This window comes from Ochlerotatus camptorhynchus, unplaced genomic scaffold (genome assembly GCF_037179485.1).
Source record: "Ochlerotatus camptorhynchus isolate MF236.1 unplaced genomic scaffold, CSIRO-AGI_Acam_v1.1 ptg000108l, whole genome shotgun sequence".
Lineage (NCBI taxonomy): Eukaryota > Metazoa > Arthropoda > Insecta > Diptera > Culicidae > Ochlerotatus > Ochlerotatus camptorhynchus.
The window spans coordinates 1,617,752-1,629,035 of NW_027040598.1; the positions used below are offsets into that span (position 1 = coordinate 1,617,752).

At 41.3% G+C, this 11,284-nt stretch overlaps 2 protein-coding genes across 3 annotated transcripts in view; one reads left to right on the forward strand and one right to left on the reverse strand.

Moving 5' to 3' along the window:
* LOC135699427 (UDP-glycosyltransferase UGT5-like) overlaps nt 1-834 on the forward strand; it is a 40,929-nt gene extending 40,095 nt beyond the window's left edge. For both annotated transcript variants that reach the window (XM_065219691.1, XM_065219690.1), the window contains exon 5: nt 19-834. In XM_065219691.1, coding sequence (XP_065075763.1) covers nt 19-414 — 396 coding nt within the window. In that variant the 3' untranslated portion in view covers nt 415-834. The remainder of the gene's footprint in view (nt 1-18) is intronic.
* On the reverse strand, nt 735-11,284 carry LOC135699425 (sterol carrier protein 2-like). Its single transcript, XM_065219689.1, has 5 exons — nt 11,009-11,284; nt 2,037-2,551; nt 1,735-1,951; nt 1,008-1,674; nt 735-947 (listed from the first exon to the last, which is right to left on the reverse strand). The coding sequence occupies exons 1-5, from the start codon at nt 11,051-11,053 to the stop codon at nt 757-759; spliced, it is 1,635 nt and encodes a 544-aa protein (XP_065075761.1). The 5' UTR covers nt 11,054-11,284; the 3' UTR covers nt 735-756.

The following is an 11,284-nucleotide window of genomic DNA, read 5'->3' on the forward strand; positions in this document are numbered from 1 at the left end:
CGTCATTTACCTTTCCAGTACAATAACGCTGCCGCCCTGGCACACCGAGGAATGGGCGTCGTTCTGCCGTACGAACAAATCACCCGCGATACGGTGTTCGAATCGCTGAAGAAGGCCCTCGAGCCGGCTACGATGGAGAATGCCAAGCAGGTTTCATTCTCCTACCGTAACCGACCGATGAGCCCGGTCCAGACGGCGGTCTGGTGGTGCGAGCACGTGGTAGCCACCGGAGGCCTTCCGCTGGCCAAATCCTACTCAACCGAACTGCCGTGGTACGTGTACCATATGCTGGATGTGAACTTTGCTTTGCACGCGTTCAACTTTGTGTACCACCTGTGCTGGTTCTGGTTGATCAAGCGTATTTGTTGTCGGGGTGTTTCCGCTTTCAGTGAGCCGAAAGTCAAAACCAACTAGGGTAAAAACCCTTGTTCGAATATATCGAAACGTTGTAGACTGTAATATTAGTGTTAAGATAGCTGTCAAATGTACCTCTAATGCACATGTTCATTAAGAAAGATTAAGCAGAATATTTTTTTTTACCGTGTAAGTTTTCGGATTCAATAAAACAACGTTTCGTATTGTAGTCAACTATCACCGGTGTTATAAAAAAATTTATTAAAAAAAATATCTGTAGCTAGTGTACAAAAATCACCACATTTTAAAAATGCCACGACGGAACCAAAATAAATGGAAAAATACATGTTGCATTTCATCATCTTTTAATTTTTTACTGATATACTAACAACCAAAACTAGTTTACAGTTTTGCCCGGAGTTCCTCGATGCGGGAATTTGCACGCTTCTGCAGATCCACCAACTTCATGGCCAGGCCCATGTTGCCTTGCACTTTCACCTTACCCTGGAAGAAGGCCTTTTGCGGGTTCAACTTGCCGGAAATTAGATCCACCACATCGATGTCGTTGATGATGAAGGTTACGTCGGGTTTATCTAAAAAATAATAATACGATAACAGTCGAAATGTGGTTTGTTCAAACAGTGTATCCTTACCCGTTCCCTTGTAGGTAACCAAGCCCTTTCCGGTCTTGGCATTGATGACCCAGTATCCCTCAGCTCCATCGGGTCCGTTGGTGACCTTGAAGCCGTAGATGCCACGCACCTTCTCGATCAAGTTTTCCTTATCATCAGCCATCGCCTCCTCCAGTAGTTTCATGTACGGCGCGACTAGGAAACCTTCAGGCGTATCCTTGATCTTACCCGCCGCCGTCAAATTCATGTTGATTGGATTTTTGGCGTACGGGAAACCTAGTCGATACAGACCTACTACAGCAGCACCACCCAGCCCAATGTTGTGTTGCAGGGCCAATTTGGCTCCCTTAACCTGTCGCTTATCGGCCTGGCCTCGCAGTTGCCAGCATAGTTCGCTACACTGGGCCAGCCCAGTAGCACCCAGAGGATGTCCCTTGGAAATCAACCCCCCACTTGGATTGACAACAACACGACCTCCATAGGTATTGTCCCCGCGGTCGATGAATTCCGCAGCTTTGCCCGGTTGGCACAGACCAAGGGCCTCATAAGTGATCAACTCGTTCGCAGAGAAGCAATCATGCAATTCCACCACATCAACGTCCAGTGGTTTGTAGTTCGTCTTGGCAAAGACCTTCTCGGCTGCGTTACGGGTCATGTCGTAACCAACAATCTTCATTGCACTTCCCTCCTAAAATTATCAGATTGTTGAATTGCACGTTCCCTAAACAAGAATCTAGAGAAAACTTACACCGAATGACGACGGCAGATCGGTCGACATTTCCATAGCAACAATCTCCACAGCTTGCGACTCCAAACCGTGCCGTTTCACGAAACTTTCTGAAGCGACGATACAGCACGCGGATCCGTCACTCGTGGGACAGCACTGTAGCTTCGTGAGGAATTCATGCACCTGTGTCGACTTGACGATCTGGTCGAACGAATACTCATCTTGGAACTGCGAATAGCTGCAAGAAACATAATGTACGCCTAAATGTAGGCAACCACAGCGCCACCGATCTAGACCGAAAACCTTAAATGAATACCACTTACGGGTTGTTGGTGGAATGTTTGTGATTTTTGTAAGCAATCTTGGCGAAATGTTCCGGCTTTGTACCGTACTTCTTCATATGTTCCACTCCGGCATTGCCGAACAACTGTGCCGAGATGGGAGCCCCCGTAATGTCATGCTTCTCCGCCATGGCAGTCACCAACAGCTCAACGGGATTGGTACGATCCATATACTTGGACGTCAGCGAACCGCGCTCCATCTTCTCGAACCCAAGCGCTAAGACACAATCGTTGTTTCCGGTTTCGATCAGCTGCTTGGCCAACAGCAGAGCTGTCGAACCCGTCGAGCAGTTGTTGTTGACGTTGTAGATCGGAATACCGGTGAATCCGATCTCGTACAGCGCGCGCTGTCCGCAGGTCGAATCCCCGTACACGTAACCGACGGTGGCCTGCTGGACGTCCTGGTACTGGATCCGGGCATCCTTCAGTGCCTTCGTGACGGCTTCCTTGGCCATCTGTGGATAGTCAAAGTTCTCCCGGCGGCCGGGTTTCTCGAACTTTGGATTTTAGGAATCAACATAGTGAGAGCGGTTCAAAATCGGGTCAAAACAAGCTTGGCCTGATAAGACAGAAATAGCAAATCATCGCAGATAAAGCCGTCGAATGGATGAAAGTTCAAGCGCTTTATCTTGGAGGATGGTTATAAAAAGTGATGAATTTAATTGTTTGTGCAGCGGTGATATGGCGTATGATATCTGTACTAGGCGGAGAAAATGGCTCAGTCATGAAGCCTTTGGTTTGTTTTTTGGTTGAAAGCAAGATTAAAAGTTAAAGGCACCTGACATATTTGCTGGATTTCAAACCATTCACTTCAGAAGCTATTTTTGTTATTCAAGAGTCGTCAAAGAAAGATCAATAGACAAACTGATTTCAAACTCGCTTGTTATTCACCGAACACACATTTAACGATTAATTTAAACGCCGGTAAAAAAAGTTTGATGTCTAGAAATTTTTAGTAATTTGAAATATTATTTCTTTGGATTTACAGATTGATTGTTGTAAATCGACAATTCCAGAATTCAACATGGGTTTCATTGTCAAAACATGTTTATTTATCTCTATTACTGTGACAAGCATCGTAGACCCCGTAGACATAGTCCAGAGAACTATTCTTGGCCTCTAGGACAAGTCTAAACGAACTCCACGGTTTTGGATCTAGTAAAAACTGAGAGGATTCCAAGCAAGCTCATAGGATCTTCCGGACAAATCTATGAATTTCCATGGCTGTTAACCCTAATAAAAATTGTATGGTTAATTTGCTTAACGACGTGTTCTGGGTATCATCCAAACCATTTGTGGAATAGTTCAATGATTTGGGTTATCGTTCGTTTATGGTTATTTTTTATTAGGGATGGGAGAAGTCAGAAGGCTTACAGTGCTTATACCATAGAGGTAACTCTAAGACCAGAAGGTCCCGAAGAAACGAGCTCAACTTTATGGCTCAGCTCTGGTACTATCTTCGGTCCCAAGCTAATCGATGCACCCCTCGAAACATTGGAAAATCCACGAACCCCTCATTTTATCTGTCAAACTTTCATAGCGAATCAAAACAAACATAGTGTACACGGTAAGAAAAAAGTACCCAAAATTGAGTTCCTTTCACTCATCACGTGGCTTCCGTGGGGCTAGGTAAAATTAAGTTAAAGAAGAAAACTCAATTTTGAGTAATCCTGGCGTTGACCAAGTTGACAAAAAAAATAATAAAACGGAGCAGACTGGAACCGAACCATGGACGTTGAGATTACGGGGCCCGTGGGTTGACCACTCGTCTATCAACGCTTGTGAAAATGAAATGGTTAAAGGCGCATAAAAGCAACCTCAATGAGAATAAACTTATATTTGAGTTCATTTATTATTACTCAATAGTTGAGTAAATTTTAACCAACGCCGCTTTTCTGATTCACTCAACGGCGGACCTCAAATGATAGAACCCAACGTTGAGTTTTTTTAACTTAATTTTGAGTATTTTTTCTTACCGTGTAGTACTGGAATTTATACTAGAATGGGGTACGTTAATCGATTTGCTTGGGACCAATAGGCTAGTCAAGTAGTGAACCAATTTAAAATCGTTAGTTTCGAATTGATTGTTGCTTATACTTCACATTTAGACATACTAAGACCAGATAATTTCCAGGGGCTAAGTCCTAAGTGTTTTTGGGGCAAGATTGGATACTCAAGGACATGTCTAGAGGATATCATGGGTAAGCTTAGAGAGTCGTTTTCTTATTAATTCCTTTATTTAACGTCGGTCTATGTTCCGCAATTTAGTGCTTATCACCGATGGACTTCGATTGCCATCCATTGGTGACAATCGAATGTGTAGGAACACAGCTTCCACACCTGTGTAGGATATCGCGCACTCATCAACACACATGGGCTGAAGACCAACGGCTTTAAAGTCTGGTCCACTTAGGATCCTTTAAGAAACTTTATTTATTCTATAGCAGTTGTCGGATTATGAATGTTTTGACAACGATTTGTTTTGAAAGTACACGTGTTTCAGTGGTGAAAGTTTTGTCTCGATACCTACGAGCAGTATTAAAAAAGTTGTACTAAATAGATGGAAGACGAGAAAAGAAAATTGATCCCGACGTAGTCAATTCGAAATATCGCGAAAATGTTGAAAATTACCGTTTATATCGTTGGAGATGTTCTCAAGCGGTTCCGTGATTGTAAGAGTGTGGCCCGGTAGGTTCAAAGCAAACGTCGTGCTGGAACTTCGGATCGGCAGCTGAACTGGAAGTTGTTTAGGTCGATCAAGAGAAACCCAGATCGGAATGTCGCCAAAAAATACGGTGCCAGTGCTGCAAAATCTCGACAATACATGGTGATACTAAAAATTCGGTCACTCATTTGAGCTAACAGTCATCGTCGAGGCAAACCATGCAAATTGTCAGTGACAATGCTGTCAGTGACGAACATGTGCAGATTTTTTTATTAGCTAAATTTGCAACGAAATAATTTATATGAACAAAAAAAATACATGGAACCGTTTAAGTGAACAAGCATCTACGTCCTGAACTGCTTGGATAATGGGACACAGAATGCACGAAAGTAAACGTTTTGTTGCCAGGTGAATCTTTGTCATTGACGAAAAAATGAATGAGATTTTGACAAAGGTTTTTTTGAGAATCAATTTTATCAGTGACTACGTGATAAACAATTTTGTCAATATCGCGCGAAAGTCTATCAATGACAATGACAAATCTCAGCACTGGTGCCAGCCATAGTACTGTCCGGAGGATCCGCCTGTGAGTAGGTTACCGTTCATTCCGTGCCTCCAAGCAACCGAACAGATCGATGAAGCAGAATTTAGTAGCTAGAACACGAAATCTATGTTAAGAAGGATTTCAGGCAGGTTCCCGGACACAAGTTCTATCTGGCCACAGCACGGGGTGCTATCCCCAGCAATTTCAAGTTTGTTTTCGTCGATTCGCCCGGAAACTGAAAAAATGGCCGCTGATGACCAGATCAGTGTGTGGTAGATAATGGCAGGTATTCCAAAGAAAGTCCGCTAGTTCATCCGAACGGAGTAATTTTGTAATTTTTTTATGAAAGTACAATAACTGGACTAAATTGCATTTTGCACGTCAATTTAATCCCGAGAAACACCTGGTTTTACGTGTCCAGATTCTAAGTTGACCAGACTTTACTTCCCTTCCGAAGGAAGACGTGACCTGGGATTTTTATGACTCAGAATAATCCCACCGACCTCGGCTGTGATTGAACCCATACAGTGAATAGCAGTCACGCTTAGAGAGTCAGAGCAAGTTCATATCAGAGTTAATGTTATAATAAGAGTCCCGCCAAGAGTGTAGCCAGAAGTCCCAATCGAACTGTCAAGCGGGGTACCAAACAAGCAAAGTAAAAAAACATTATTGATCCCACAGCCAGTGACCTACAAGTATTTCATTCATTAGTGACAATATTTTAGTAATTTTAGAGGAGGTCTCTTCTGGACTGTCCACTCCTCTTTATTAGTGGGTCCCTTTTGGATACCCCACCTCATCAACTCTACAACTAGGGGGTCCCTTCTGGCTCCCCACCGCTATTTCAAACTCTGGCACTAGGGGGCCTTCTGGATTCCCCAATATTCGTCAAGAGATGAACCAGCCTCTGGCTGAAAGTCTCGCTAATAAAGATAACCTAACCTAACCTACACGGCGAATGAGAACGACTCAAATTTGAGTTTAGTTCACTCATAATCGCCAAAAGTGCAGGAACTCAGCGATGAGTTAATTTGCCTCGTTTTCCCAGGTTTTTCCAGGATTTTCCAGGGAAAAAATCCCGAATTTGAGAAAAGTAAAGATTGGATTCACTCATTCTATTGGTACTACTCCGAGACTGAATAAAATTTTCGTCAATTTCCTCATTTTCCGGCAGATTTTTTAGGTTTTCCACAGGAAACCATGAGACAAACTTTACTCATCGCTGAGTTCCTGCACTTTTGGCGATTATGAGTGAACTAAACTCAAATTTGAGTCGTTCTCATTCGCCGTGTAGTAATTTTAGATGAAAAACATTACTTCGGTTTATTTAGTACATTGTGGTATTTATAAGTCATCCGATGCTAACGTAAAAAATATGGTTGCCGTTTACTCTAACGAAAAATAAATCACAAACAGTGCTGCTTGACCGCAACAGTTTTCTTTTGGCGGGACTCTGGTTCACATGTCTTCGAGGGTAAGAACCATTATGCCAAGTTTAGAGAATCTTTCAAGCAAGTTAAGAGGCAATAGGCGGAATTAAGACCACTTCCAGCACAAGGTCTTAGATAACCTAATCAGTGAAGGCACGGGATTACCATAGACTAACACCCTAACACCAAAGACATCATATCAAGAAGACTGGCAACTTTGCCAGAATCCAAGCGACAGATACAGTAGCGCTGCGCTTGAGCGAAGGTGGAAGTAACGTATAGAGAAATGAGCAAATACACAAACCTTTCTTATGAGGATGTAATCTTTGCTATCAAATTCGTTGGAAGCATTTACCTTTGAGCGGCAGATGACGCGATTGTACCTGTCTCATAGCGGTCGTACGAGACAATGGAAGAGTTGCCAGTCTTCTTGATTTATTGTCTTCGATAAAACCCAATGCGATTGAGCCAAAGAGATCACTAGGCTAAATGGGTCATTACTAAGACAGTAACATTTTTCCTGGATGTTGAATTTGGTTTTGTGTTCCAGGTCTTCAAATGTGTCTATATGTAACTACCTTGAAAATTCGCTCAAAACTCTGTATAGGGTTGGATTGTTCTTAAGCATATCCTTTAGAATAATTCCCCATCAGAGTTCTTTTCAGAATTCTTTTAAAATAAAAGAGGTTCTTTCTGGAAATCCATTTTAATTTCTTTGTAACATGCAATTAATCTCTGAATTTACATAAAATTTTGCTCAGAATAATCTTGGAGCTCTAAATTCTTCTGAAAACTCGCTAGTGTTTGCATTTCCCGGACATTTTTGGCTTCCCGAGAAACAAGAAACAGTTGATGGCTTATCTAGGGAATTCCCGAAACTGTGAAATATTTTAGTCCAGCAACTAGATAAGTATTAAGCTGAATTTAAGACAGTTGTTGATCAAAATGTTTATTTAGAGCGATTTTCAGAATATAGAATAGTCAACTACTTCATTTTAATATTGTTGCTCCCATGGTTTTTTTTCGAACTGCCTCCAATTGTTCATTCGACTTGTTCCGGATTTTTTTTTTTACGACTACACTCGGGAGTTTCTTTTGACTCCGAAAATATTTAAAAATTTCTTTCAACTTTTCAAGATATTTTCATCGGATTTCATCGGAAGCTTCTTCCAGTCCAAGTCCTTCCGCCTTCCACAATAGCTTATTTTGACTTCCGCTAACACGTCCATCAAAATTCTATAGCAATTTTATTGAAACTTTAATTGGAAGTTTCTATTCAATCCGTTTTAACTACCCCAGAAGTTTTTTAAACATCGCCGGAACTTTATTCGGATTTCTTTGATAATTATTTTTGGCTTTGCATGGAAATGTTTTCTGATTTCCCCTAGAGTTCTCCTGGCCTCTCCCAGAAATTTCATCTAACTGCCCTTGGAAAGTTATTTCGACTTCTTCTGGAATATTATTTCGATTTCCCTTATAAGATCGTCAGATTCAAATTATTTATTCGTCATTTTCCGGAAAAAAATCGTTGATAATTGTTTCCCGGAAAATTGGGACAGATTCCCCGGTATCGAGAAACGTGGTTTATGATAAATTTCCCGGGGTGTCCCGGGTAGGAAACTCTACTGGAGTTCTCCTTAAAGTTCTTCAAAAACTCTTTTAAAGGTGCCGTTGAAATATTCCTCGTGATTTCCTTAAAACTTTTCGTAGTATTCCTTTAAACTTGTACCCTCGATTCCCTAGTTATTTTTCACGGATCCTGGAAATGCTCTTCACAATCGTCATGAAATTTTTCCACAGAGCTTCTTAAAAAATTACTCTGAACAATTTTGATTGACTTTACCAGAACTGGTAAATATCACGGACGTCATGTGACAATGAGAAAATAGGTCCTCTCACTATCACGAGACGAAACTACCTATCATTAGCTTTCTTGTCATATTCCAATAATCAAGCACTCATGAGAATAATTCTTATGCGGTTTTGACATCAACATTTCTAACTGATTTAGATGCATTTAAGCAAGGAACCGTATGTTATCGGTAGAGTGAATATATTTTTAAGATTTCCTCGGTACAAGTACATAATTGTAACAGCAATAAAAGAGCTAATCACCATGATCACAACACACAACACAACGTTCTGTCATGACAACGAAATCGATGAGATTTTGAAGTTTTCTCATCTGATGATAGCGACAAAAGCATCGCGTGAGATCTTTCATTGAAAATGACACGTAATGACTCACGTAAAGGTCTTCCTTGGATTTTTTTCTTCTGAAATACCTACTTTAGTACTTTGGTGTTCCCTAGAAATCATTCTTAAATCTCCTCAAGATTGCTAAAATTATTTTAATAATGTTTCTGAGCGACTATACCCTGAAAATCTTGTCCAGCCCAGGCCGCTTGAGTTTTTTTTTCTTTAAAGTCCAAAATCTTTTTTTTTTATTTTCGAAGAGAGGATGAAGTATATTTTTCCCGATTTGTCAGTGAAATTCAAGGGTTTTTCCCGGTGAATTCGAATTGCCGGCTTTTTTCGGTTCACACACAGCCTGTCAGCCCTGCTCTAGACATTTAGAAATAAGACCAGCCTCAACCTTTGAAGTCCAGACCGACCTCTTGTAGTCCCTCAACCAGTGCCAGCTTCCAAAAGAGATCTCCGACCAAATATTAATTTCCATCCATTTTACGATTCGATTGCAAGGCAAACTGACCACTTCAGAGGTGTTTTAAGATGAACGTTAGTCCTGAGTATTGAATAAGACATTTGTATTGCTATTCATAGCTTTGAGTAACCCCAGGTTTTTATGAAAACTGAGTAAATTTCCCTAAGAAAAAAGAGAGATAGCAATACAAATTTACTCAGTCACTGGGTAAGATTGAACGGCAGTGTACAACCAAAATTCACCACATAGCAAACAAAAACGCGGAAGACTGCAAAACCTTGAAGTTTACAATCATACTGGCATCTGATTTATTAAAAGTAATGACCACAACTACGTCACACCACTGAGTCGGTCATTTATTAGTAAGCAGTTTAACGAGTTTTTTTTCCCTCTGCCCATCATGATTGATTTGAATTCCAAGTCACCAAAATTGAACATCACTGACACGGCACAATATCTTCCCTCATAAAACACGTGTGGTTCCGTTCTCCTTCGAAGCCACCCATATTGCCCGTTACATAACTTTACCGGTTTGCAGCATTTTGTAGTGTGTCTCTTCAGTAGTTGTAGTTGGTAAGGTGAAACGTAATCGCTTGATGGACTCTGCGACCGCGCTTCCCCTGTTTAAGCAGCTATGACTTGTACATTCATACTTACTACCAATGGGTTCTGCTTCCAGTGAGTATTGTATGGAGAAACCTCAGGTGTCGGAAGCACGCTCGCTAACACCGTATTCCCCATAGAAACGCATACAATCGGCTTCGATTCGTAGTATCGAATATCCGATACAAATGAAAAACAATAAGAGCAACCCCCTTCGATCGCTAAAGCAAAGCAAGTTGGTATGCTAATTGTGACCAAGTCAGTGGCCGGTTGCTGAAGTTCGTCGTTTCTCTCCCAAGTTCGCAGCCATCAGCGCGCGTCACATTCGATATTATTTATGGACAAAGAAGATGAAAGGTCATTTGGCTTTAATTATTGCTTTTTTATTTACTAGTGGCGGAGTTGTTCTGAAGAGTTTACCATCGTCAGTAGTAGCCACTCAGTTAGTTAGTCTACTGGAGCCGCGAGCGGGTTGTTGATCGATCGTTAGTTCGGAAGTGGAATTGTTCATTGAATGAAAGAAGTTTCAAAGTGATTAACAGTGATTTGGATCTGTAGTGTGAGCTTACGTCTATATACAAGGCGGGAAGCACAGATCAAGCACACGTGATAATAGCCGGGTTCAAAGGTTGAGTTCAATAGAATTGAACACTTGAGTGTTCTCATACCGATTCTAGGTAAGTGTCGTAAACTAGTTTAAGTGTTTAAAGCAGTAGTTTCACCTGACTTAATGACTTAGCAGATTGGTATACAGACATCTCAATGATGCACGAGATGTTATGTCAGAGAGTTAAGGTAATTAGTGACCTCCATGCAATGTTTTCATGTATCTAACTAAATTTGGAAGAATGCAAGGAAACCCAACAGAGCTTGCTCGTCTCCACTCTCCCCTAAAAAAAACCTTCGCTTTTCGCATACGTAGTGTTTCATCATTATACAATTACCATCCATATAACCTGCTGTATTCTCAACAACATTATAGTCATGAAATGAGCTGCGTTGCACGAGAAAATGGTATGAAGCAACGAAAAAAAAATTGAAACTTACTTTGGTCATTCCGACCCCGACGACGTAGACCTTCGGTACACCCATTTTGTTACTGTTGTTCAATTTCGTCTCGGATGATTACACTACGTTATCACTGTTCTGTAAACGTACGGAATTAGGCCGCACTATCACAACAACCGAACTACACCACTCGACCGACTTACAGTGGACGACGGGCAATGGAGCCTATAATTGCACAATGTAATTACAGTTCGTAGTAGATACGAGAGAAAAGTAGCCGCGGAGTGGCTAAGCCGAGATCAAGACACGAAATGA